This window comes from Rhamphochromis longiceps, linkage group LG3, assembly GCF_057381845.1.
Source record: "Rhamphochromis longiceps isolate RC_006_pf linkage group LG3, R_longiceps_female_GT1.1, whole genome shotgun sequence".
Taxonomy (NCBI): Eukaryota; Metazoa; Chordata; class Actinopteri; order Cichliformes; family Cichlidae; genus Rhamphochromis; species Rhamphochromis longiceps.
The window spans coordinates 42,949,564-42,976,751 of NC_140559.1; the positions used below are offsets into that span (position 1 = coordinate 42,949,564).

Below are 27,188 nucleotides of genomic sequence, written 5' to 3' on the forward strand. Positions count from 1 at the left end.
CCTTTATTTATATTTTGACTGTTTCTGCTACTAAATCACATCTCTGACTAACTTCACAGCTCAGATGTCTTCAGATCCACTCAGTGCTTCAGTTTTTGACCCTACTTTACCTACAAAAGTGTCCTCTGGGTTACATTTACCTTTTACTCGAATGGCTAGTAGCTACACACTTGGCATTTACTGTAAACTTTCGTTTTTCCGGTATCACTATTAAGACTGTATAAGTGTGGCGTGCAGAATGGGGAAATGTAGAAAAGAGTTTAATTCCACTCGATCCGATGAAATATAAACGTGAACAGGCAGGAAAAAAAGTATTTGTTCAATTTTATTGATAAAATCATCATTATAAATATAATTACCATTATCATTGTTATGAATTAAATCAATTTATCTTTAGATTTGACTGGTGTAAAAAAAAAAAAAATCAAGCACCATTCGCATTAATAAATAGAGTTGCTTGTGCCAACATCTGGGTTATTTTGGGTATTACAATAAAAAAATATCCCATATCTCACATTCACCCCCCTGATCTGAACTAATTTTTCTCACACTGGATGTAAACTGGGATTCATTTCCATCATTGTCACGTTATGCCTCTGTCCAGCAGGACTCCAAATGACAATGCGCAAAAACAAAGAAAACCAAAAGTATTCAAACTTTTCCAAGAGAACAATAATAACAATAATCATACTTATAATAACAAGAATTTCCATGAAAACAATCATAATTAAAAATTGCACCATGTTGTAGCTCTGCTCGTATTTAACATTACTGTACTTCAAAAAAAAAAAAAAAAGAGATAAAGCATCACATTTAAAAACATAATCTTTACCATCTGACTGCTTGCACTGAGTTTGGTTTGCAAGTTTGAGTGTAAGACAAAATCCTTCGTGTTCATGTTTCGGTTTTTAGACTCGGTGTGAAGCCTGAATTACAAACCCACGTGTGTGCATGTTTAAGCCTGCATCAATCAAAGCTAACACTGTGCACAAGAAATGTGCTTTTACATAGAGAGCCACTACATACAGTTACAGGGAGTATCGACTGCATCAAGTACCTTTCATTAACAAATAGGAACATTCACCCCCATAAACACCAATTTTAGATTTAAAAAAGCTCAGTTATTGTAAACGTTGCAAAACAGAATTAGTACTTTGTGTCATTTGTGTTAGAAAATATTGAAATCTTGGATTTATTCTCAGTGCTGTGGATGCTTTAAATCACTATTATGTACTGAGGTCATAGTTCCCTTGTAGCCTTGTTATTGGTTAAAAAAGAAAAGAAAAAACGAAACACTGATTTAAGAGGAAAATGTCATGTTGAAACTTTAAATCTCCCCCCTCAAAAAAGTCCCAACACTGTTACCAGAGACAAATTTCTTGGTAAAAGTCAAACAGAAACACAGTTTTCAGAATTATAAGTGAGTCAGACAGCAGTTCAGGTGGAGTCGTCCAGTTAAGGGTAAGGATGGGATGAGATGGGGGACAGAGGGGAGAGGTGGGAGGTTAAGCTGCTGATGAGGATGAGTCTTTGTATATCTCCCTCCTCTGTGTGAGACTGCGGGTATTTTCTTAATCTCTCAACACACAACAGTACACGTAAATAGTTAACATACAAATATACATTTTCCTGATTTCAGTTTCAAGGGCCTTTATTGTTTTGTTTTCCCCTTTTTATGGCACTTACAAACCACCCAAAAAAACTTTAAAAAATGTCCCCCTCCTGTCTCTCATTTCTTCAGGTTTTTCTCCAGTTTCTCTCTTCTTCTTCTTCTTCCTCTCGATTTCCATCCTCGCTCGGCCCTCGCTCCGTCTCTTTCTGTCCCTCTGCGGCAGTCTGTCAGCTACCTGCTGCTCTGTCTACACCTTGTCCAGCAGGGATCTCTTGCAGTAGAGGAGGCGTCGGGGCGTGCCGTACTTCCTGAAGAACAAAAGCGCTCCCAGGGTGATCACAACCAGCACCAGAAGGAGGACGGGGATCACCACGGCCAGGGGATTGGCCCAGCTCTCCGAATCCGACTCTTTGCGACCCTTCTTGGGGTCCTCGTTCTCGCAGCCCATCCAGTCTTTGAGCACGGACTTGGGGTAGCCGGACTCCACCTTCAAGTACTGGTTGTTAAACTTCCAGTACTTGTTGGCTTTGTAGAAATAGGTGTAAGCTGTGGAAACAGGGTCCGAAATGGTCACAGAAATTCTTTAAGTGTCAACAATGGAGCTGCAATCTAATAATTTTCATTCTTAAACTAATTCTGAGACTATTGTTGTTTCAGAAATCTAACCAGTGCATCTGAGATCTCAAAAAGAAAGCAGCAAATTAAAAACCCTTACATCCATCTTCACTCATGATGGTTGCTTTGACGTTATCTGGTGCACCGGTCCACTTGCTGATGGGCTTCGGGTAATCTTTGTCCACTCTGCGAGTCTTCTCGTTGAAACGGTAATATCTGCAAATGACGGAAACATTAAAGACAAGAAATAAACGGCCTCGGGTGGGCACCTCGAGCAACAGAGGCAGAGCAGAGGACTCAAACTCGAAATCATATTATAGGCAGTAGTCCTACATCGGGCTTTAAAGGGTTGCTCCATCTCTTTACAAGTGGGATTTTTAAAAAAAATATGGCCTCAAGACGTGCAGATTGGTGGCCAATTAAAGGAAAAACTTGAGCCCTCGAGGCAATGACGAAACGTGTGGTTCTTCCAGGATTTCAAAAGCCCCGTCCACGAGGCATGAATGATCACTCACTGGTTTGAGCGAAAATATGACAGTGCTGTGAATCATATGTTAACGCCTTTTAAGCATCTCGACCCAGTTAAACATGTGTGGAAGATTTTGGACTGGCATATAAAAACAGTGCTCACCATCAAACACAGGGAGTATCTTTAGAGAGGACTGTGCTCCATCCCTGCAGCAGAGTTCAGGGACTCAGAGGTCAACGCTTTGCTGTTCACACAGACGTCAGCGGCCCAACACATTACTGAGACGCTTCATGGTGACTTTTCCCCCCCTTTAATTAGCAAACTGTTTGTATTTTATCATAAAACCAATGTTAGGTCTGGAATTTGATCTTTTAAGATGTCTCGGAGCTTTGATGCAAGTCAGCCCTCACATATTTCCTCTATGTTGTTATTAAAAAACAAAACCTACAGTTACTGCTGGGGTAAAAATCAATTCTCATGCCCATCTGCAACTGTGTGTATGTTAGACAGCATGAGAGTAGCAGTGCTTATTTTTAACAAGTTCACAGATGAGCTCGCAAAGTGTTTATGCCCACAATCCTTTAACTTACATGTTTGAAACATGTTACATGTTCAACATAGATCCTTTAACTGGAATACATGTAAGTGTGTTACAAAAGCACAAGGTAAAACGTTAAATTTTACTGAAGCTGGTTAAATTACACTTCCTTGATAGCTATACATTAAGGTATATTTTCCTTAATGATTGATTATTTTAATAAATAAAACTTTGATTTGACATATTTCTGTTGGATTTTACTTAAAGTGATTCATGTTTATGAAAGCAAATCATTTTTTTAAGTGTACAAATACTGTTTTATGGGGCTTCACAGTAAAACCCATTTCATGAGGATATAACAAGAATTAAAAGTATAAAACGATTTTTTAAATCAATCTAACACCTAACATTACATGCAGATTTGAAAAGAGGTTTGGTATGATATAAAAAGTTACAAATACCTTAACAGATAAGGTTGCATATATTGTGAGAAAGGTTTCTTCTCATTTAGGAAACAAAATAAAACAAATGGGGAATAAAAAGGAAAACTCACTGAGAGTCTTTGAAGAAGTACGTCTGTCCTGTTGGCGTGTAGAAGAGAGCGGCGTCGATCTTATCTTCGGGCACACCGGCTCCCAGTTCCCTCAGGCTCTTTGGAGAGTCCTTGTCCATGGTGGACTCACTGAAAACCCAGTATCTGCTACCTGGAAGTTAAAAAGAACAAAGATTGAAAACAGACCATTTCGGTCAGATTAGAGTGTAGAACACATGCAACAGCTGCAGCGATGCAGTCATCATAAATCTGATTCTTCACTGATCCCATATGGAACCTACCCTTGAAGAAGACAAATTTTCCATCATCTCTCTCGTAAGCGGCATTGATGTTTGATGGTAGGCCTTTCCAGAAGTGGCTTATGAGCATCGGGTAGCCAGGCAGCACCTTGTGGTTGCGCAGACGCCAAAACCACTTGTCCTGAAAAGATACACGGGAACCGATCGACCCATTAAACAACCAAATCATTAATAATTAAAACTTCTGAGATTACCCAAATGTACCACTGAATGACATAAGAAATGTAGTTATGCCCTTTTGCACATCTTCTACAGAGAAAATAACAAAGATTTACAGTTTAAAGTAAACTTTCAATCAAATATATTTAATCTCCGTAATATTCTGGATATTATAATTGAGCTATTTGTATATATAAGAGCTATTTCTTATATTGTGTAACTTTGTGATGTAGTGTATTATTTCATTTAGTTTACATAGTTACTATTATTACATTTTGTAACCTTAGGGATAAATAAAATATTCTAATTCCGATTCCTCTACAAGCTGTAGTCAAGATTCCCAATATTTCTAGCATCGATTAAAACGTTGATTTTTCAGAGTTAGCCCTGATTGTGCATTTTTATCTGCTGGGTTATGTTATTGAAAACACAGCACTCTCCCAACTCAAAGAAACCGTCTTTTGTACCTTAAATACAAACTTTTCCCCTCTGAGGACAGCGATGGTGTCAAAGTGTCCATCACAGACGTCAGGGCCGTGGTCTGGCTTGTCGGGATTGGAGGGTTTAGTGGGACGAGGAGGAGGAGGAGGAGCCCCAGACTTTGATCCTATGATCAGAGAGAGAAGTGAAACATGCTTAATTTGCAGGACCGCAAAAAAAAATTTAATCTATTTTTAATTATGCTTAGAACTTCTTTTTGCTTTGCTACATATTGCAGTATTTAAAATGATGATTTATTGCACTTACTCAATATTCGTCTTAAATTTAACTAAAAAAAGAACAATGCTGACACAGTGAAAGAAGGTTTTGTTATTTAGACATATTTTTTCAAGGACATTGTTTTAATTGTTAGGTTTTACTTGTTAGCGTCGTATTGTGTAGATAATTCAGGGGGAGAGCCACGCAGTCTCGTAATCTTTGAGTTCAGGTGTTGCCAGTCCCATCGGCACAGGTGTATACAAACAGCCATATAGTCTACTTTACAAATTTTTATAAATGAATGGGTTTTTCTAAAGAGCTCAATGAATTTGAGAATGGTGCTGTAGCAGGATGCTACTTTTACAACAAGTTAGTTTGTGAAGTTTCTTCACTCCTAGATATTCCACCATCAGCTGTAAGTGGTTTTATTGCAAAGTGGAAGTTTCATGAATCACAGCAATGAATCCATAAAGTGGAAGACCACATGAAGTCACAGAACGGGCTCAGTGAAAAACACCCTGCAGACTCCATAAGTGCAGAGTTCAGGGCTCCTCTGGCATTAACATCAGCACACCAACTGTGCACTGGGAGCTTCATGGCATGATTTTTCCATGGTTCAGCAGCTCCCGTAGGTGCAACGTGTAGGCGGCCCAATTATTTGTCCATAAAGGGTAGTTTATGGATTAAGCTTGCTAGCATTAGCTAATTAAGAAGAACTCTAACTTTACATATAAATATGGTACCTTTTGCCTCTAAAAGCAGATTTTAAAAACTCCAGTTTACAAAACAGACAAGTGATGTCAAGATAACTGTTTACTTTTTACTTATAGGCCATGGGACCAATGGGGTTTCTTTGTAAAAAAGTGACCCAGTAGCCTCAAAGAGGGGAGTCTCATAAAGTATTAGTGTCACCAAAAAAGTTGGTTCATTAATAAATAAATGCCTGCTTCTTCTACTAAACCAACGCACCATAAATTGCCTGGATTCCTCTGCGGTCATCATCAGGGAGCTGGAAGTTTTCAGTGTCAAACCATTGATAGAAGGGGGCCATGATGGCAGCGGGGTCGTTGGAGTGCTCTAGACCCAGAGCGTGACCAAGCTCGTGGACAGCGACCAGGAAAACATCGTTACCTTCAAAGAGAAGATCAGAATGTTGCCGAAAGCTCTGTTCAAAGTCCTGAAACTATCGTTTTCATGATTTCAAACAATCTGCAATACACAAAGTTTGTCTTGTCCTCTTCTTCTCAACCTTTCACCCACTTCTCTTCTTTCTCTTACCTCCCTGATCGACTGTCCCAGTGGTCCAAGGTTCAGCAAGGTCAAAGTGCGTGTCCCCACCAATGGCTGGACCGGGGAAGTAAGCGTGAGCTAGGAAACCGCCCTCGCCGTCAAACGGTGTGCTGTCGCCGTGGAATCCCTCTGCAAAGGAGAGCATGATGTCTGCGTACTTATCAGGTGAGCCTCTGATCTGACTGAAGGGGATCTCTCTGAAGGTGAGCGGGATGGCACTCTCCCACACCTTGAAGGCCTTTCGAATGGCGTCGAACGTGGCGCGTTGGCCCACTTTAGGGGTATAGTTCTCTATGCTGGAGAAGCAAAGAGAAATGAATCAGCTTACATCAATAATAACAATTTGTGATTAGCATTAGTCACTGTGTTTTCTTGAGCTAGAACCCAGTACACTTCATATTTCCAGAATAAATCAGATTCTATATGCAAGTTGTAAAGTAAAACCAAATCACTGAATAGTGTGGTGAATTCTGACCTGAAGGTCACCTCAGACTTGTCCCACTTCAGACCCTGCACAGCATATCTCTTTCTCCTCAGGTTGCTCTTCAGCACTGGTCCAAACTTGTCAGGAACGCCACATCGCGGCCGTTTCATCGCCCTGGAAACACAAAGGTAACACTTTCAGTTTTAATCCAGAAAGTATGTGGACTCCTCTGAAGAACTTGTGGTTATTAAGTCTTTAATAATGGCAGTTTTAGCTTCTCACACAGCCGCTTCTATCCAAAAGTGTATAAAGAATGTGACAGTCCGCTATTCACCTGTAATAATCTGAGGCCAAGCTGTTATCTTTAATGTAAACCAGGACTCACTCTATTGTGTTGGTGTCTATGGAGCCAGTGACGGTCAGTCCGTAAAAACTCTGCATGGCGGATATCGCTTTACTGATGGTGTCTGGTGAGCGGATGGCCTGGGCTCTCACATCACCTGGAGGCAGGTAGCCATACTGCTGCAGCCAAGCCTGATGGAGAGACAGAGAGAAATAAATGTTGAATAAGACCTTTAATGCACAAATCATTTTCTGACTAGCTGGACTAAGCTAAACACTGATGCTTTACTGAAAAGAAGAACTGTCTTGTATGTATTTAGTTTTAGAAATTCAGTACTATTAACATGAGCATTTTCATTCAAAGTGGTGTAATTTTGTCATCAAGAAACACGTAACGTTTAGGTACAAATGAGACATGTCAGTTATGGAAGTTGCCCATAGTTTGCATGGAAGATATTAATTGGCAGACAACTGTAAAAAGTGTAAACTGGAAACAAAGACAATAAAAGTTGTATCTTTTCAGTGGTAAAATACTGGTACTGGTTGGCAAGTAGTTGGCAAGTGTTTGCAGACAACTCAGCAAATGTGGCAGTCACACCCAGCGACATCTAGCAACTATTCCCGAACTACGGAGGGAAAACACGTTTCCCTCGTGACCACGTGTTGCTGTGGGGGTTGGCGACTGCTAGTTTTTTGGCCTAAGTGACAGAGACCTTGATTGGTAATTTACTTTGTGATTTTTGAGTCACACAAATGCATGTTTTTCAAATTTTTTGATGAAATAAGTAACTGAAACATAAAGAAAACACAAATTGTAAAACAGACAATAAGATGGATTAACATATTTCTATAATGTAAGAAAGTTTGTGGGCACGCTGCTTTAGAAACACCAAAACATCCTTTATTACTGCAGTATTTTCATCTATGAAGAAAAGTCACACTCCCACTACGCGTAAACCTTAGAAATCTACTGATGCGTGAGTGTAGAGTAAGTGAGGAGTGTGCTCGAATAGGCATGCTCACAAAAAGGAAAACTTCAAGCTTGTAAAATTTTTTTATTTATTTGCTAAAATAATATTGTTGCTATAGGAGACTTTTATTTTCTATTGGGCATATAATTGCTGTTGAAATCTGTTTTACTTTCTCTCTGAGTTAATCAGACGGGCCAAAAACAACAGTAAAACCACCTGAAAACATCAAAAAACATCTTAGTCAACAGAAAAGAAGGGACTGGCCTCCCGTATGAGCCTGTGGGTGTTTGTCTACTTCAAGTCAATTTTCAGAGCTTGTTTGGACCTGCTTCTCTTAGTTCAGCTGTACATCACACATTATATGGCAGATAATGGGTGTGTGTGGGTGTATGAGTGGGTTTTTGTGTGCCATGCTGTCTTGCTTAACCTCCCTCTTCAGCAGCCAACACACGCTGAGGTAACTCAGCATGCTAAATTTATTGTCTTTTCTTCATGTGACTGTGACATTACCCAGTTTATGGTTTCTTTAAAGCTAACATCAAACCCTCAAATGTCCCCTTGATTTCTGCTGGACTTGTAACGGGAAACTTTGTTGTGGGGTCATAAGGAGGCATGAGAGAGGAATTGAAAGCCAAATAAAACACTGATGTCATCTTTGTCACAATGACCCATAACTCTGTCTAGACGATCGCTGCCAAATACAGCTGTCACGAGGCTGGAAAAAAAACACCTTCAGGAACATTTGGGCTCCTCAAAGCTTTAACTTTAAGATCCCTTTGCCACTGTCTGTGTCTATTGTCCTCCTCACTGTCTGCCTATCTGTGCTCTTGCCAACCGAAACCACCACTGTTTATCTTTACACACTAAAGGTCGGTCTTTTCTTTCCACTGCTGGTGGTCAAAAACTGGGCCACTGTAATGGAGAAGTTTGACAATGGGGGAAAGGGGAGAAAAGTCAGATGACACCTTCGATGGCACTCCTACTTGCGAGGAGATAAAAAAATCAAAGAGCTAATAGGTAGTAGCTGACAGTAAGTAGTTGTTTACCCATTTGTAGATAGAAGCTAAACTAAATAAAAAGCTGAGCTGAGCAACCTTTACACTGGTTTAAGGTACTTCTTGAACGCTGCCTTGAATTTAGATGTAAATGAATGTTAATAAATTAACATGGTACATAGGTTGCCTGCTCAACCAGGTGAGCTAAAGGTTCACAGCCATGTATAACACACACGATATGGTAGACAGTGGGTGTGTTTGTTTTTATGAGTAGGTTTGTGCCACAAAAGATAGATGTATTAATCCTTTTATGGCAGTAATCTGTGCTTCTTGCTTTCTAAAATCTCTGCATGACACGGAAACAGCGTCAACATCCGTCCGTCCACATTTTAGTCTATGCCATCATGGACCACAAACTATTTTGATCAGGGAAATGAGGTCAAGGTTTTAACCATGTTTGGCTATAAATAGACAGCCTAATATGCATAATTTGAGTCAACATATAAAGGTCAAAATGTCTAACAAATGGTTGAAACAGCTAGCTAAACAAATAGCTAAATTGTTAGCCAATACAGAAAGTGCTAAAACTGCTCTCAAGTACCCTGGCGCATTTAAAACTGTATGGTTAAATAAATAAAAATGCTAATAAACATACTTGACCTTATGAATAAAAAATGAATTTTAACTAAAAATAAATTGCAATTGCAAGCTAAAAATATGACAATAGAAAACAAAATCGCTAACAAGGATAAACGGTTGAAATAGCTAGCTAAAAAAAATCTGGATAAGCAGTTTAAAGTTGTCACTATACTTGGCGGATGTTGTTTTATCACTATGTTCTGTTAATACTGTGATGACAGCAAACATCACAGCTGGTGTTGATAAAAGGTTCTTAAGTCAGTTTCGTGACATTTTAAAAAGGCTGTAGCTTTACATTTGACTATCAGATACTGGAGTTGTAGCTAACTCATCATCTCCTGACTCCCTTGTTGAAGCTAAATGCATCTTCAAGTGTGTGTTTCCAATTATGTATGTGCACACACAGAGTTAAAACAAATTTTTATCCCCACCACAAATTAAGCCAGTGGAATTACCCCAAATTCTTTCGTTAGCGTCATCTAAACCTCAGATATCTCTCTTGTTCCACCATATGTCCTGGTTTTCTCTTCAAGCCTGCCTCCAGCAAGTGAAGGGCAAACCATGGATGGAAAAGGAGCAACTGGGCAACAACTGGGCCATCCACAGCCTGTGCACACACAGCTACTGTTAGTCATGTGGTGGGCAGAGAGGCCAGAGAACAAGGTTCACTTATGTTAACCCGCAGAGCGACGACTTATCCCCCTTCTCCCTATCTTTGCATATTCAGTCGGATTATTTAAACATCTAGTAAATGTATTTTATCCTCTGACTCTCTAACACTAACCAACCAAATTTACTTTCTCTGCCTCTCCACTAAATACGACTAGTGTGCCCTGTGGCTCCAGTGCGGTGAAGCGTCTGCTTCTATAAAAACACTCTCTGCTCCACTGCATGAAAGTCTCTCCCACACTGTGAGGACCTCCACTTCTCTCCTCTAGTCCCAAACTACTCCACACACCGCCACCACCTCCGGTCGGAGCGCCAGGTATCCCAGCATGTACCTCGCCTCTGTGGAACTCCCTTACAGCCACCATCAAAGCTTCTATTTATTAAGATTTGTACATGGCTGGTATTGTTGACCTGTGGGTAGCCAATTACCTGGCTACACAGCCATGTGTGGTCAAAGTACTGCTGCTGGTGGTTGGTAAACACACCTTTGAGCCCGTGTAGTGACGTGTGGTCTGAACATATAATGCACAGAAACACAACTGATGCAACGTAGTGGAAAAGTTGGCAAAGCTGCACGATGTAGCTCCACTCTGTCGCTTTATCGATAATTAATCATAGATTGATTCAGTTGCCTAAAATGCAGTTCTTCCAGCTCCCATGGTGTTTTTGCTCTTCTTCTGTGTCATTTACATATCTGCTGGGCTTAGACTGATGAGGAAAACATTTCACTTTGGGGTCTGGCAGAACTGACGTGACATTTTTCACTATTTTTTTTCTCCATTAAAGAGAGAGGGCAAAGTATCCCAAAAAATATGGTTGTGATAAGAAGCCAAATACTGAACCGTAGACAGATGGATGTTGATGTTGTTTCTCAGTACAACAGATCAACGGGTCAGACTGTTTCTTAAAAAGAGAAAAATGCAGATCAAATGATGGCAAAGTAGGAATTAAATGCATTTGTCGTCGTCTTTAAACAACTAGAAATAATGGGGTTAGTACACAAGTAAATAAAATCAAGAACACGTTTAAGGCGCTTAGGAGTTTGTTTATCTGAAATGATTTAATGGTACAATTAGCTCAGTAAGTCTAGGCCCAAAAAAGTGAAGGTATCAGTTTGACTCATTATTCTTAATTTTTTAAAACAAAACTTTTCCTATTTTCTATATTCCAAGTGTCCAGGTGAACTATTTTTCAACCATTACTAGATTATGACTTGGTTATTCAGCACTGAAATGTTTGCTGGGGCATTGGTGGCGTCTGGTCACAGAAGAGTTGAAGAAAAACGCAGAAAGAACAAACTGCAACGTTTAAGTTTGAATCTGGATCATTGGCTTTGGCAGATGTTCTCTCAATGATATCCTGTAATTCCAACAATCTGCAGATTAAAGATAGAATTAAAATGCTCAGCAGCAGTTTTACCCTTCACTGTAAATTAGATGGCAACGTATTAAGCTTGAAGCAAGTCCCTGAAATTGAGGAAACATACTTTTAAAGCTCATAGCTGCTTTTTCTTCTTCAAAAACTCTCGAGTGCTGTTGGGAGTGTGTTTTTGATCGTTATCCTGCTGGAATATTCTTTTTCTGCCAAGCTTGTGGAGCCTGGCAGTCACCTTTTGCACTCATGCAGCCCCGTATCCCAGCACCTTAAACTCCCTGCTCTTTATATGCACATTTCCGTATAAACAGTTTTGGCACCAACTAAAGAAGTTTTTGCTTTGATCATTGTTAAAATCAGGCTTCATTTCCTCACGTCATAAAATACACTTTTGTTCATCGAAAGGCCAGAAGTACCAGAAAAATGTCCAGACTTCTGTGAACCAAGGTATTACAGACTCATTGCCTGGACTTTCTGCAGATCAATCGGGCTTCCAGACGCCCATTTTAAAGCAGAAAAAACCCCTGATTGTGAGGACGGAGTTATCTTGGCGTCATCTTCTCAAAGGAGACTATTCATCGGGCTTCTTTTCACAATCTTTAGAAAAGTCTCACAGTTTTGTACCCAAAAGCATGCAAGGTTATTTTTCTGGGATGCAGCACACAGAGATGGACCTATGTGATATCCTTTGCAATGCCTGAGCTGTCACAGCAACTCATCCCATTCCCTTTCCATTGGAAACATCTGTGCTGAGACAGGATGCTCTTATCTTTCAGAGCTCAAACTGCAAATACTGGCACTGTGGCTATCGCCTGGTCACCACTGCTGCTTTTTTTGTTGGTCAGAAATCTTTATATTTTCCCGCTTTTTTGAAGCCAAAAATCAGATTTTTTTTTTGTCATTTCTTTGTAAAGTCTTCCCCACATGGAGCCAAAATGCTGCCACGCAGACACAGCGGCACACTGAAACTCAAAGGTGCGGTAAGTTTTGCTTCTGTGATCACAGATTCTCTTACTCATTCTACTTTTAGGCCTATATTCTTCAATTTAAATACCATTACTGACAACAGGAACTTTTCCACTTATCAACACAAGATCTCTATTATGTCTGAACGTAGAGTTGCCCATCACAGGCCATGTGGGTGCACTCTCATGAGACTGGAGGTGCGCACACATACGTAAAGCCAACCACAACTTCCTCAAGATGTCATGAACTAGAGTTAAGAAAAAAATTCCAGGAGAATTTATAGTTCTTGAAGTCAAAAACAAAGCGATGAAGACACTTCCTCTTCAGAGGAAGAAGCATCATATGGGATTTTTTTTTCTATTTGTGCAATAAAAAATAGACAACAATAACAAGAAGGACAATGGTGTGAGTTTCACGGACATATTTATATTATAAACGATGCTAAATCACGCTCTTCTGTCCACTGCACTGCTGCTAAAACACTAAACGCTGCCTCTTTGACTTTTTTTGATGAAGACAAATTTTTCCTGTCTTTAAAATCTCAGCAGGAATGAGCGAAGAAAACAGACTGACCAGAGCAATGAGGGCAGCAGAAGATGATTTAAAGTGCAGAGTTACTTACATTAAAGAGGGAAAGGTAAAAGCATTAAGGACAGAGAGTGGGCACAGACACAGAGAGTGAGAGGTTAGGAGTATGGTTGAATTTAAAGTTGAGGGACTGAGTCAGTTGTTCCTCTCGCCGTGTGCCAACGGAAAAAACTGAGAATTCTGCTCATGAGCGGCTGAACCTCTCATTGCTTCAATTCTTGGCGTCTCTGACCCAGTTAGCACTCACACCAGCGCCGTGCAAAGTTTTGTCTGCTTTCATGTGTCTTCCTGGTCAAACAGGTCATAAAATGCACTCACCGGAGGTTTTGGTTATGGTGAAACACTATTATACTGATGCCCGACAGCTTTATAGAAATATTTACTGAACTGTCTCTACACTCTGCACCACAGCACAGTTCTACTAAAGTTCTCTTTCTTATTTTCAGAGGGAACATATTAGACTGTTTATTGGATTTTTGTTACAACTGTAGTTAATATTTGCACTGTGTGGACAAAAGTATTGGGAGACACCTCTGAATCTTTACATTCAGGTGTATTAAATCAAACATCTAGCCACACAGTCTGCTTTTGCAATAATCTGTGGAAGAATGAATCGTTCTGAGTCCGAGTGTGGCGTTGTAACGGGACGCCACCTTTGCAACAAGTCAGCTTTTGAAACTTCTTCTCTCCAAGATATTCAACAGAGGCTGATTATCAATGAATTATTGCAAAGTGGAAGCATTTAGGAACCACAACAACTCACAGTGCGTAAAAGTCACAGGCACTCTGCTTACTCAGTAACTGCAGAGCTCCAAAGCTCCTCTGGCATTAACATCAGCACCTAGACTGTGCACCAGGAGCTTCATGGCCGAAGCTGCAGCTCCTGCAGGTGTAACGTGTAGGTGTTTAATTTAATGTAAAAATAAAGGTTTTGTTCCAAAGCATTCGTAAAATGGCTGTTTAAAAATCGTTAATATGTCAAATAGTACTGCACATCTGGCCTTGAATCAGCTGTACACCTGAGACCAAAACCAGTAAGAGTGCAGTTTTAAACTGCATCTATTTTAAGTTAAAAATAGCTTAAATTGAAGCCTCCATTAGTGTCACAGTTAACTATTTTCTCTTTGATGTCCATATTCTTAGCCCGGTCAGCACAGATAGCCCCTCAGCTCTCTCTTGAAGTCCATCAGTTTCTCATTAGGCCTGGTGCAGCTGATTATTTTGACATCTCTTAGGTGACAGCTGCGGCCTGTCAAAGCAGCACGCAGCAGATCTCGAGCAAGGGCTTCCCTTTGATGCTACATCAACAGCGGCTCCAGTCAAGATAAAGGGAATTGAACCCAGATGTGTTTTGACCAGATCTGTACAAGCCCGCTGCTAGGATCATAAGACATGCGTCTCCAGATGGCAACAGGAAATCTCCAGATTTTTTTTTTTTAAAGTCAAGAATCCTGTTTAAGAGTCTGTTGTTTTCATTGCTGCCCACTTCCTCTGCTCACGGCGTCTAACTAAGCATTTTATTTAAGTCAAGAATCCATAGAGAAGGCAGAAAAAAGGGGGAGAATGAAAACAGATGGTGGAAGGAAAACTGGGTACTTCAGAAGAAGTGATTTAATTTTCAGAGCATAGGGGGAAGTCTTACTTCTCTGTTAGCCGGGCTTCTCTTTTCACTCAGCTTGGATAAATTGGGATTAGTTTGTCAGAGCGACGTTAACAAGTTGAGCAACACTGATAAACCACAAAATTCCCGTAAACTCAGTATGAGTTACTCCGCCCACCCTCCCCCAAAAAAGGATCTTCAGCCACTTCAAGTAAACACTGATGTCACTCACTTGTTATTTTGTCTTTGCTGCTCTGGTTTTTCCACACTTGTTATTTTGTCTTTTGCATCTCATATCTTTCCAGCAGCAGTTTATTCTACTTTCTCCACACAGATGAGTCTCCTGTTTGATCACAGGTTTCATATACAGATCTTAGGTGATGTAATCCTCAACCTATAATTAAAACTTATCCTTCTTCTCCATCAGGGCTGACTGTTGTGTCTGACAGTAAAACTGTGTGCACAGCCTCCATCGCCAGACGTGACAGCCGCAATTCACCCGATCGTGTTTCTTTTTGCACTGAGGGTTATTGATACATCGCTACGTTGGTGTTTTCTAGCTGTGAGAGGCGACGCTGAAGTACACAGCCGTGTTTTCTCACTTTGTTTACAGACATTCATCACCGTGTTCGCCACGGGACAGCAGCCTGCGGCGTCCTATAAACTGTCTGACTTTGAGTTATCCACCTTGTCTGACTTGACTCACACGCCAGCAACTTGTGGTCAGTGACTAAGGTCCTCCTTCGTGCTTCTCGTCTCCGCACAGAGCTGCAAAACACTCTCGTAAATTGAAATTACTTCTTTTGCACAATTGGGATGACTCAAATTTCACATTAAAATCTTTAAATGGTGCATCCTGTCCGTTATAGGAAGTGGATGGTAGACTGCAGCGTGCCTGAATGTCACGGGACATTGCACCATAAATGGTCACATAAATGTACTTTTGACCGATGATGTTATGGTAAACTGGAACTTTTAGTAGGTATGTTGTGCATAAATGGACTGAGACTACAACCACCCACGGTGCTTGAACTCAATTATTTTGGAGATCCGATGGCAGAATAAGTTTTTCAGAAGAAAGCTGCACTCTTCCTTAGTATTTCCAGGCTGCTGACACCTCTGTGCATCATGTCCGGCCTCACCAGCTTCCCATCTGTGCTGCCTGTGCAGGCAAATGAAAACCATTAACCCCCTCCCCCTTAGTACCACCACAGTACCCCCCCCCCCCCCCCTTTTTTTTTTTTCTCAGAACAAAGCAGCTCAGCTGAGATTTCCACACTGTACACAGCCACTGCACGGCTGGGTCTCTGCCACTTACTGCTGAAAACTTTTGACTCATGGCTTCTTTCCCCCTGGATGGAAAAATAAAGGTTGGGAAGTTCTTGGAAAAAAATGTCAGGCTGTTTGAAGAGGAGAAAATAAACATGAACTGGCGGCTTTTAGTGGAAAAAAAAAACAACTAAAAATTATAAAGTTATAGGGAGTAAAGGTCATTGGAGTGTCACAGTAATAGATTACTATACAGTTATTAGTAATACGTGCTTTAAGTACATGGAAACTTCAACTCTTCAAAAAAGTGAGCAAACACAGACAGAGTTTCACGAGTACTGTGGGAGGAAAACACACCTGAAAATGCAGACACGCTGCAGCTCGTATTGCACATGCAGAAATGAACGTGTAGCCTCTATAAATGTGCACTGCATAAAGTAAATGCACCTCCAATTCACTTACCTCGGCTTTTAGTACGTCTGCGATGACAGAGGTAAGACCGAAGCAGCAGAGACCGCAGGCCAGGGCGAGGACCCGGAGTATCATTGTGATATCTGGAGATTATCTCGGAGATTTCAGGAAGCTTTCACTCTACACAAATCCGTCCTGATTAGGGAGGACAAAAAAAAAAACTCCAAAACAAAATCGACTGATGCTACTCCGCGTTGTAAAACGTGGCACAAAAACTTTGTCGTATCCGCATGGACACTTTCAGGGCAGTCAGCAACTTTTACGCACAGAAACGATCGCAGCAGAGTCGGAGCCGAAACAACAACAAAAAGCAAAAGGCTGAAAAGGGAAAGAGAGATGCTGCAACCTAAAGCCTCGCAGTCTGACTCCCTTTCCCCTATAGCAGGACTACCTGTGGCGTGTGTGGACGTGGAGAGAGCGAGCAACAGAGAAGGGAAGAGGAGGGGGGCTCATTTTCTTCAAGGTCCTCCTCCAGTAAAAAAACGTCACGCTTCGCTAGGAAGTTCAATTACTACACTACTACACTTTTATTTATTTATTTGTAATTAAGGGAGTGATTACGAAAATAAAAGCTCCATAACTGAAAACACTGAGGTCGCACTCCTGATGCTTTTTCAGTATCAGTATGAAGCAGAAATGTTAATTTCTGTATTTGGAAGCTGAAGATTTGGGCACCGGCTGAAGTTAACATGTGCAGAAATGTCTGTCAGTGTCCCGAGTGAACACAAGGACAGCATGACGGTCTGGGTTTAAGAAGAGTTAGGCCACGTTTCACGTTGTGTTTAAATGCGCATGCCTCACCCATTAACATTTAGCTGATTAAGATTTCCACCTAAAAGTCCCTGCAAGTTCAAAACAGGTAAAAAACAAAAAAAGGCTACACATGCAATGATTTTAAGGTCTCCTTTACATTTAGACTGTTACTGAGTGTGACTGAAGGCAAGATAGTCAGGCAACATTTCCTTCAGATAAGTTAGAAGGACTGGGAGCAAGACTTTTTTTTTCTCCCTCTCATAACTTGCATAGTTTCCAAACATTTTGAGGAGAGAGAAAAAAAAGTCTTAATATTGGACCTCCTCCTTTTTTCTTTGTGCTCCTCTGTGCCAGACAAGAGGAGAAAATGCTGTGCTTCTACTCACTGAGAGTGGGCTTGTGTGCTGTGGGGTTTTAGTTTCACAGCAGTGGTTGTATGATCTCATAATTCACAATACTTAAAAAGACTGTTTAAAACAAAATTGCCAGTTTATGATTTTGTTGAGCGTGATGAATGCATGTGTCCTGTATGTTGTTTGGGGCCCTGTGTCCTCATTAAATCTCCAGCTGTGGGTGAAAGTGTGCAAAACAATGTTTCAAACTTGATGCAAGAAAATTTTAAACTAGCTCAGTGCTGTGAATGAAGTTGTCAAGCTTATGCTCTACGCATAAACTGTTATGCTTTAGAGAAGATTGGAAATCACTGCAGCCGTGCAACAGCAGAGTTAAAAGTTAAAAAGTTAAAATAGAGTGAAGTGAGTCAGTTGAGTGGAGTGAAGAAAAAGAACAGGACTCTGAGGGATTAAAGACAGTGTGTTTATTTTCAGTGAAGCAAATAACAAGACTGACAATAGAAGGAAAGTAAGTTGGTGGGTCCAGGACTCTAGTGCGAACAAGCCCACAGATGAATCCATCAGAGGAAAACTCTCAGTAACTCATGCAGACACAGCTGGGATCCCTGTGCAGAAATGAGATACAGGTGAGGAGAAGACAAAAACCAGAGCGTGTGAAAAGTACTGAAGAAGGAGCCAACTTCACTTCACTGTTTCCAGTTCAACTATCAGGCATCGACTGAAAGATCTCCTCAGTCTTAAATAGCAGACAGCTCTTACCGATAAGTGAGTTCATTATCTCCAGGTATGCTGGAAAGGCAGGAGAAAGTAACCCCCCCTGCAAGAGAAGGTGTGTTTAACTCCCACACACACACACACACACACACACACACACACACACACACACACACACACACACACACACACACACACACACACACGTACACGTGCACGCACACACGCACGCACGCACGCACAAGTTAACCATGTGAGGTCTAAACCATCATTGGTGACAACCCTGACACGAGCTCCTAACCAGACTGTTTTTTTGGGGGAAAGTAAATATTCCGATTTCTGTTTTCTTCACTGTCTGATTGCCAGATCTTGGGACAACAACTTAAATAAACAAAATGACATGTTATGATTGCTCATGGTCACTCCTGATGATGACTTAGACCTCACAGGCCTAAAATCTAACATCTGCAGGGAGACACGTCATTCGGGTTTTCTTTGATCGGATATGATTTGGCACAAATGGACTTCATTTGTGCCAAATCATATTTTCATTTCTATTCACCATAAACACCACAGACTTCTACAACTCTGCCGAATGCTTTCTAAAAAAGTTTTCTGATAACTCAGCAGTTGTTGGCCTCATCACTGATGGGGACTGCAGTTAGTACAGAAAACAGACCGAGGACTTTGTTGACTAGCACCAACAGAACCTCTTCCAGATCAATAATGGGAAAACCAAGGAGCTGGTGGTGGACTTCTACAGCTGCAGACATCTTCCACATACACCAGCAAACATCCAGAGAATGGACATTGAGATCTTGGACTGATATACATATCTGGGTTTTCACCTGACTGATAAACTGGACTGGACTAACAACTCAAAGGTCATCTACAGGAAAGGTCAGAGCAGGCAGTATCTGCTATGGAGAACGAGGTCTTCTGGAGTGCAGGGATGAGATCTTATCTTATCTCATCTTATTTTATCTTATCTTATCTTATCTTATCTTATCTTAATTACTCAATCAATCAACTTTCTTTCTCCTTTCATTTAAATTCAGTTGTGAAACACGCTTCCACTGGACATAAGACTCATGGACAGACTCATGTTGATACCTTTAAAAAGGAACTTAAGACCCACTTGTTCAGGCTTGCCTTTATTTAGTTTTATCTATTCATCCTATTTTAATAATTGTACTTTATTCTGTATTGTATAAATAAACTTTTCTCACTTCCCTGTTTCTTCTAGCATCACTGGTGAAGTTTGACAGCAGAATAAAGTTCATTCAAATCAGACTCCATTTTTATGAATTAAACCTGGTGTCTGATATTTGTGACAGCTGATACTGACACCTTGTGTTAACAAATGCACATTTCACCTTTTAAGACCGTGTCCAATCAGCAAATGTAGTTTGTAGACACGCGTTAATTTGCTATATTAAAAAACACTATGAGTTTGTTTTAAATTCAGCATAACCGCTTGATATTTAAAATTATATATATATACAGAGAAACACATTTTTATGAATGAGGATTAAAGCTGTAGTAAACCTGCAGCTCCATTCGGCGGCTCCGGTTTTAGCATGACAAGCTCCGCCTTCCTTGCCCTACGTCACGAGTTGTGATATACGGAAGTAGCTTCGAACTTGTCAACAAGAAAGGCCGACCGACATGGTAAGGGCTCTGTACTTTTTTATGAATTACTTGTGTTATTTCTGCTTCTGGACTATATATTTTAGTTGGTTTGTGTGTTTAAGTCGTTCGTGTTGTCCTCACAGAGCTTTTATGGGGGTGTCGCGGTTTGAAAAATGCCCTTCAAACGACGCGAGCAGTGAGATTTGGCGTTAGCCTTTAGCTAGGCTGGGAACTAGCTGTTAAAGCTGTAAAGGAGAGCAGCTGCTCCTTTCTCCAAACCGAAACTGTGGCGTTACCTAATCTGTGGTCGAAATCTTAACACGTATGGACATAAATATGACTTTAATCAAGCAGAACTCGATCTCGGTATGGTTTTATCTTAGTGGGAAGAAGAAACAGGGAGGAAAGTGTTAGTTTTCACGGGGTTTTTTTTTTCTCGGAAATGGGAGCGTTTCTGGCGTCATTGTTGAGAAGATTACAGGGAGGAAATCGCTGTGTGTGTGTCGGGTGTTACAACTGACTGTGTGTAAATAAAGATCAAAATAACATCTGTGTTCAAGGGGCCTTTGCTGAGTTTTCCTGCCTTGATACTTCCTCAGTAACTGATTATTTTCGTGTGTATTAATACATGCTGGTGCTTGTGTGTGTGTTGCATAACGCAGAGGCATTTTTCCGCTGCTGTCCTTTTTGTAATTGTGGTTATCTTAAAAGTACCTTGTAACAAAGGATCTAAGGTAGTTTTAAAGCATTTTCAATATAAATAATGAACTTTATAAAATGTAGTATGTGTAATATTACTATATAATTAAAAATGTTATAATCCTTATATGAAGATAAGAAGTGATGGACGCCCAGTTTATTACTAGTTATAAACTCAGTTCAGGGATGACACTTAATTCTGCTCCACCGTCAGCTTACATATGACTATATTCTGCTATATCTACAGCATGCATTACTCACAGTATAGTTTAAGTTACTCTTAAACACATGCTCTAGTGGTTTACACCTGCACCTAACAAGGGAACGATTGCCGGTTTGATGCTAGGAAGAGATACAAATCCCCTTTGGGGAAGGGGGTTGCATGAGGAAGTTGCTCCGGCATGAAAACACATCAAACGCCTAATGAACAATGGAGCATCTAAACGTTACTCCTTAATTTAAAATCTTACTCATTATAACTGCTGCCAACAGCTGATTGTTTCAGAGAAGCAGTTATTGTGGATTTGATTGCGGAAATGGCTATTTTATGATGACTACGATGGATAATAAACAAATTAAAATAGCCAGTGTTGGCTCAGATGTTTTTGTGTTTCTCATTTGTCGTCCAGACAAACTTTGATAGTCGTTCACCCAGATCAAAGATGTGTCTCACTCATCTTTTCTTTTTCTCTACAGGCGAAGTCTTCTTGAACAAGACCTCCTGCCATGGCACTTCTCTAATATTTCTTTTTTACGCCCCCCCCCCTCTTAACTTTTTATTAAAAAACATTTTTAAACATTAAAAAAAGAAACGTTACCACAATGAAAATCAGTTACAGCTTCCCTGCCCTCCTGGTTTTCTGCATAACAGGTGAGTGAGTGAGTTTTTGGCTGTTTGTGTATCTCTCTTAGGTGGCTGCTTTAAATGTTTATCAACCAAAGGTCATGTTTGAACTTTTCGTGTCATACAGCATTTACAGTCTGTGTGAGTGGCGATAATAAAGCACATTCTCTGTTCTCTTTTTGCTTATTTCCTCTGCAGCATGGAGCCGTTTTGAGCCTGCTCTCAGCTCATGTAAGGAAAACCAGTCATTGCATGTTTCATCATGTTATGAAAATGAATATGCCTCAAACCCACAGATAATAAACAACACCATTCATGGTTTAGTGACGTTTACATTTACATTTTCTTCACACCTGACAGGTTCAACATCAAACAACAACAACACTTAATTTATTCGCCAAACCAGGAACTGCTTTTATTAACTCTACTTTCTTGTGTTTATCACAGCCCACTGTGGGCGCTCCCTTCAGGTGGTGGACGATAAGGTGGGAGTGATCAGGAGTTCTGTTTACCACAGCTGGTCCTTCTGCTTCGGCTCAATGTCCGACGGCTGGATCATCACGGGTCCAGAAGATGAGCCGATCGTTCTCAGGTACGGATGCTCAAAGGTGGCACGTAAAGGAGATGACGCTTTAAAAGCTCGAAGACGTTAAATAATTGACTCCCAATTATTTTACCGCAAATCAGGTGACCTGGGATAATTATTAACAGAGTAAATATACCAGTTGTGCAATGCATTGATTGTTTTTGCTTTATTAAAAGTATATAAATGCTTAATATTGCCTGATCATTTTCTGTTATCGTTTATGAAGTAATGAATGACCCAGATATGGAGATAAAGACAAAAACAAAAAGTTTTTGAGATTCAGTGTCTGCGATTGAGAAACTGTGGGTTCTGTTCACTGATACAAACTTTCTCTTATTACAAATCTTTCCACAGCTTCTCTCAGTTTTCTGTCCGCTGTAAGAAAGAATGGGTGTCTATAAACTCGTCAGCTGGAGGTGATCCAATCATCCTGTGTGGCTCTAAGTTGCCGCAGCCAATCGAGCTCCCAGGGGGAAATATTACAGTGATGCACCACTTCCTCCCTCATATGTTCCCTGTGTCATCATTTCTGTTGAACTATGCCAGAGGTATGACGTCCTGACATGTGCCTGCTTGCAGTTCCAGCTCTTTTTTCCCCCCAATTATTATCTAAATGTTCCTTTTATCTTCCTCCCTTTGTACAGATCCATATGAAGGCGATTGCCCAGAAACATCTTTTAAATGCTACGGGGGTCGCTGCCTTCCCCACTCCTGGCGCTGTAATGGGCAGGTGGAGTGTCTTGATGAAGAATCTGATGACAACGACGAACTGGGTTGTGACTGTCCTTGTGGAGGGCTTCTTCAGACCTTTTATGGGACCTTCTCCCCTCCAGCTTGTCAGGGTCAAAGTCAGTCCTGTGTTTGGACTTTGGATCCTGAGGACTCCAGGCCGCTGAGTCTGGAACTGCAAAAGCTGACGCTAGCTTTTGGGGACCGACTCACTATCTACAACAGAGAGGAAGGCAAAGGAGACATTATTAAAATCGTGAGTTTCCCAACCCAAACATTCATTACTGGCAAATGTTTTTCTCTTTTTATTTATTTTTATTTTTTTTGAAAACCCTTCTGCATTTTCACAGATTACCAGCTCCTCCAATTCCAAATCGGTCCAAGTTGAATCCAACACCGGCGTGATGTCAGTGGTGTATAAAAGAGTTCTTGGCACAGAGAACTCCAACTTTAACGCCACGTTTCATGTTAAGGGCTACTGCCCTCCGTGGGAAGGTCGTTGCGGGGGAGCGGCAGGAGGTTGTTTTACACAGGAGCAACACTGCGATGGGAAGTGGGACTGTCCCGAGACCGGAAAGGACGAGGAGGGCTGCAGGAACTGCAGTCCGAATCACTTTCCCTGTGGAATGGCAGGACAGAGGACGACAGCGACCAGCAAACCGCAGTGCTACTCGCTGACGGAGAGATGCAACTACCAGCTGAACTGCGCTGATGGCAGCGACGAGAGGGATTGCACCGTGTGTCAGCCGGGGACCTTTCATTGTGACAGCGACAGGTCAGTGTGCACCTGTGTCACACAGCTCCACACACAACATAAAAGGAGTAAGGGGGTGCACTAGGGTTTGTGTCAGAGGGCGTTCTCACCCTGTACATGCTTATTTTACTCACCGTGGAAACGGGTGCTGCTGTTTTTGTTTTGCTTTGTTTCATAACCATTCAGGTTTGTGGAGTTTCAGGCTCGGGCGTGTCTGTATGTGACATATGACCATCTTAGAGTTTAAATTGGCTTTGCTGTGGTTTTTGTGGTTCTGCTGTTTTTCTGTAGAAATATCACCCATCCTGCAGCAGTGTGTGACAGGCACAGAGTTACGTATGAGGAAATAAATATGCAATGTTGACAGTAGAGATTCTGCATTCCTCCAAAAAGCATTGATACAGGTTATATTTATATACAGCTGTTTATTATGGTTTTACATTATTGTGATTATTTTTGATGATGCTATTGCTATTTATTGTGTAGTTCTGCAATAGTGCAATGTTAACTAGTTGCCATTGTTTGCATGTTTTATCAAAAGCCACAGTGTCTTAAAATAGGCCAACGTCCTTTTTCTAAATGCAGCTCGCTCTGTAACAAAAGCACAAAGTGTGTATGGGAAAGTTTTGAGCTTAAGCGTAGGGATCCTTTTAACTCAGCCTGTTTCACTTCTCCTTGTTTACAGCGTTGTGGTTTTATTGTGAGTCTTAATTCAGGCGGCGTCTGATGTTTTCTGTGAAACTGAACCTGCCACTCATTTTCTTCCAGCCTGCTCTGGTAACAAACGGCTCTTTGTTCCCTCTGCAGGTGCGTGTATGAGAGCTGGCGCTGCGACGGCCAGGTGGACTGCAAGGACGGCACAGACGAGCTCAACTGCACGGTAATCTTGCCCCGCAAGGTCATCACCGCGGCAACGGTGGGCAGCCTGGTCTGCGGACTACTTCTGGTCATTGCCATGGGCTGTACCTGTAAGCTGTACTCGCTCAGGACGAGGGAGTACAGGTAAGTCTTTGAATGGTTCTGCTGCGTTTTTGTTTGAGGTTTGCAGCCGAAGCTCTTCTGCTCTACAAAGTAGCTGCTTTAGTTTATTTTCGTTCCGTTGATGAAGCATAATGAGTCTTTCTTGCCACTTTTAAAGAAGAAAAGACTGACTCATATATTGTGCTGATAATCTCAGATGATGAGTCAGGAGATGCAGACATTGTTTTCCTAACTTCTGGCTTTAATTGCTGCCAGAACTGCCAGACAGTAACTCTCAGATGGATAGCACAGCCTCCTACGACACTGACAGTACACTCCACACAAAAACAAAAAAACAGCCTGTTCGTTGTTGTTGTCAGCTAAATGCTTGAGTTATGTACAACAACAGGAACCAATAACCTGCAGTGTATTAAAAGCTTACCTTTTTTTTAACCTTTAATAGTACCTCTTAGAGTCAAATCTATTTCTAGACTTTATATTTGTATACTTTATGTGGATCTGCGTGATGCTTCAAAACAAAAACAAAATGTGCCTTGCAAGTTTGCAATGTGTGTGACTGCATCTAAAAGAGCCTCTATCCTCTCACAGCATGTTTGCGCCAATCAACCGCCACGAGGCGGAGCTCATCCAGCAGCAGGCCCCGCCTTCTTACGGTCAGCTGATCGCACAGGGCATCATCCCCCCAGTCGAGGACTTCCCCATAGAAAACCCCAATGAGGTGAGAGAGCAGAGCGCCAGAGATTTTTAACTGCCCGCATGGACGCACCTGTCAGGATTTCATCAATCCAGGATCCTGTCAGGACTTTAGATCATGCTCATTTGTTTAAAGAACCCATGTGATTGACTGCAGCCTGTCCTGCAGAGTTACAATATACATTTAAGGCATTTAGAGGCGTTTTTTAAAAAACCCAAGTGTTGAAATTTCAGCAGGAAAAACTGATTAACTAACTTCAATTTTAATTAATGTGTTAAAACCTACAAATCAACATCTTATTGAAGGCTTTTTGATTTAAGGGCTTTAATAAATGTAATTAAACGCAGAAAAGCCGATAGCTGTTACTACATTAAACCACACACTCTAATGTGTAGTAGTGCTCTCTGTCTTAAAGCTCATCTATAGCAGCCTTATTGATCCCCAGCTGGATGTGGGCTGAAGTTGTAGGAGTGTTAAGATGAGGCTAATGTGCTGTTACTGTGCAAGTTTACTCTGAGTTTACTCCTTGGTGAGACAGCTGAGGCAGTGGAGGCGGAGGGATAAAGTGGCTGGCTCTGCCTGATGGGATTAGCTGAAGCCGCCTACACTAAGCTCAAACTTTGATTAGTGTCGCGTAAATAAATTCAGCAGGTTTAATGATTTTTAATAATGATTTTAGGATGTTGAACACGAGCTGCTGAAGGTAGTTGAAACAATCTGCTCTGTGTTTCTTTGTCAGACCTCGACTCTTTCTCTGAGAGGAATCCTGCAGCTGCTTCGCCAGGATGCCGCCAGCTCCCCACACCGCAGACGTAGGCCCCGATTTATCCGCCGGGCTGTTCGCCGCATGAGAAGGTGGGGTCTGATCCCCAGATCCGCATCCAGGCAGACTCAGTCGTCAAGCTCCAACCAGCAGCAGGCGCAGCAACAGCAGCAGTCAGACAGCGCTACATCAGGCCAAGAAGCAGCTCGCTCCACGCCCGCGAGCTCCCCATCAGCCGTGGAGGCGGTCAACCAGCCGGTGGCCCAGAAACTCGGCTTGTTGGCACAGCCAGCGCAGCACCAGCTGGAAGCTCCGCCTCCTTTACTGGCGCTGCCTTCAGCTCCTCCTGTCGCCTTCCCCCCTCCCCCTCCCTACGCACCCCCAGCTCCACCTGTGGACGCCCCCCACACTCCCCCTGTTGCCGTGCCTCCCAGTAGCCCATCTCTGGCCTCCATCTTCCACACGATAGGCTTGAGCATCTCCCGCTTCAGAGCCTCGCCCTCTTCCACCAACTACGTGCCCCTCTCTGCCTCGCCTTCCTTCTCCTCCTCCTCCTCTTCATCAGACGACGATGTGCTGCTCATCCCCCTCTCGGAGGACAACACTTCAGAAGACGACGTGCCCATGCTCACCTGAACGACTTCCTCACCCACCCCTTCCCACCCCCTCCCTCTTACTTTACCTCCCACCAGTCTTTCCACATTCGTTTGAACTGAAACACAGGGGCGGCCGGTGGTGGGACTCTTCCTCTCTGTGCCAGTCTGGTGCCTTTTTTTTTTTTTTTTTTTAAATCGCTTTGCGTTGCTGACATATATGAATAGAGTATTTTTAAAGAAAGAAAAAAAGACTTCCTTAAGAAAATGCAGACGAACGGCACGGCCGATGAAGAAGCGCAGATGAGTATTATGCGTGAGCACTTACTGAACGCTGGGCTGCACGTAGAAGGTGAACTTTTATTTTTTTGCACAGAAGAATCTTCCCTATCCAGATACTGAGGCAGGCTACTGTCAGGTTGAATGATTATAGCTCTTATAATAGAATTTGTTGTGTTTGTGTGACTGCGACTGTGTGAATGCAACTGCGTTTTAGTCTCGCGTAGACAGCGGAGTGTGATTGCACATGAGGAGTGTCTTCACTTGCACCC

General features: G+C 41.7%; 2 protein-coding genes across 2 annotated transcripts; one reads left to right on the top strand and one right to left on the bottom strand.

The window, feature by feature from the left end:
- Window positions 1-306: 306 nt before the first annotated feature.
- On the bottom strand, window positions 307-16,970 carry mmp14a (matrix metallopeptidase 14a (membrane-inserted)). Its single transcript, XM_085398887.1, has 10 exons — window positions 16,534-16,970; window positions 7,044-7,192; window positions 6,710-6,832; window positions 6,223-6,530; window positions 5,914-6,075; window positions 4,713-4,852; window positions 4,065-4,207; window positions 3,788-3,934; window positions 2,328-2,443; window positions 307-2,158 (listed from the first exon to the last, which is right to left on the bottom strand). The coding sequence occupies exons 1-10, from the start codon at window positions 16,615-16,617 to the stop codon at window positions 1,860-1,862; spliced, it is 1,671 nt and encodes a 556-aa protein (XP_085255013.1). The 5' UTR covers window positions 16,618-16,970; the 3' UTR covers window positions 307-1,859.
- A 3,016-nt stretch (window positions 16,971-19,986) lies between these two features.
- Window positions 19,987-26,715, top strand: lrp10 (low density lipoprotein receptor-related protein 10). Its single transcript, XM_085398900.1, has 10 exons — window positions 19,987-20,033; window positions 21,390-21,564; window positions 21,736-21,768; window positions 21,985-22,129; window positions 22,478-22,671; window positions 22,768-23,108; window positions 23,203-23,627; window positions 24,414-24,608; window positions 25,176-25,305; window positions 26,021-26,715. Exons 2-10 carry the CDS (start codon window positions 21,516-21,518, stop codon window positions 26,678-26,680), a joined length of 2,172 nt encoding a protein of 723 aa, XP_085255026.1. The 5' UTR covers window positions 19,987-20,033; window positions 21,390-21,515; the 3' UTR covers window positions 26,681-26,715.
- Window positions 26,716-27,188: the final 473 nt, after the last annotated feature.

Bases quoted from the DNA above. Each gene is read 5' to 3' on its own strand.
- mmp14a (XM_085398887.1), bottom strand. From the start codon at position 16,617: ATGATACTCCGGGTCCTCGCCCTGGCCTGCGGTCTCTGCTGCTTCGGT. The intron at 7,193-16,533 runs GTAAGTGAATTG...TCTCTCCATCAG, and splicing joins CAGACGTACTAAAAGCCGAG to GCTTGGCTGCAGCAGTATGG. The intron at 2,444-3,787 runs GTGAGTTTTCCT...CGTCATTTGCAG, and splicing joins TACTTCTTCAAAGACTCTCA to ATATTACCGTTTCAACGAGA.
- lrp10 (XM_085398900.1), top strand. From the start codon at position 21,516: ATGAAAATCAGTTACAGCTTCCCTGCCCTCCTGGTTTTCTGCATAACA. The intron at 22,672-22,767 runs GTATGACGTCCT...CCCTTTGTACAG, and splicing joins TCTGTTGAACTATGCCAGAG to ATCCATATGAAGGCGATTGC. The intron at 23,109-23,202 runs GTGAGTTTCCCA...GCATTTTCACAG, and splicing joins AAGGAGACATTATTAAAATC to ATTACCAGCTCCTCCAATTC.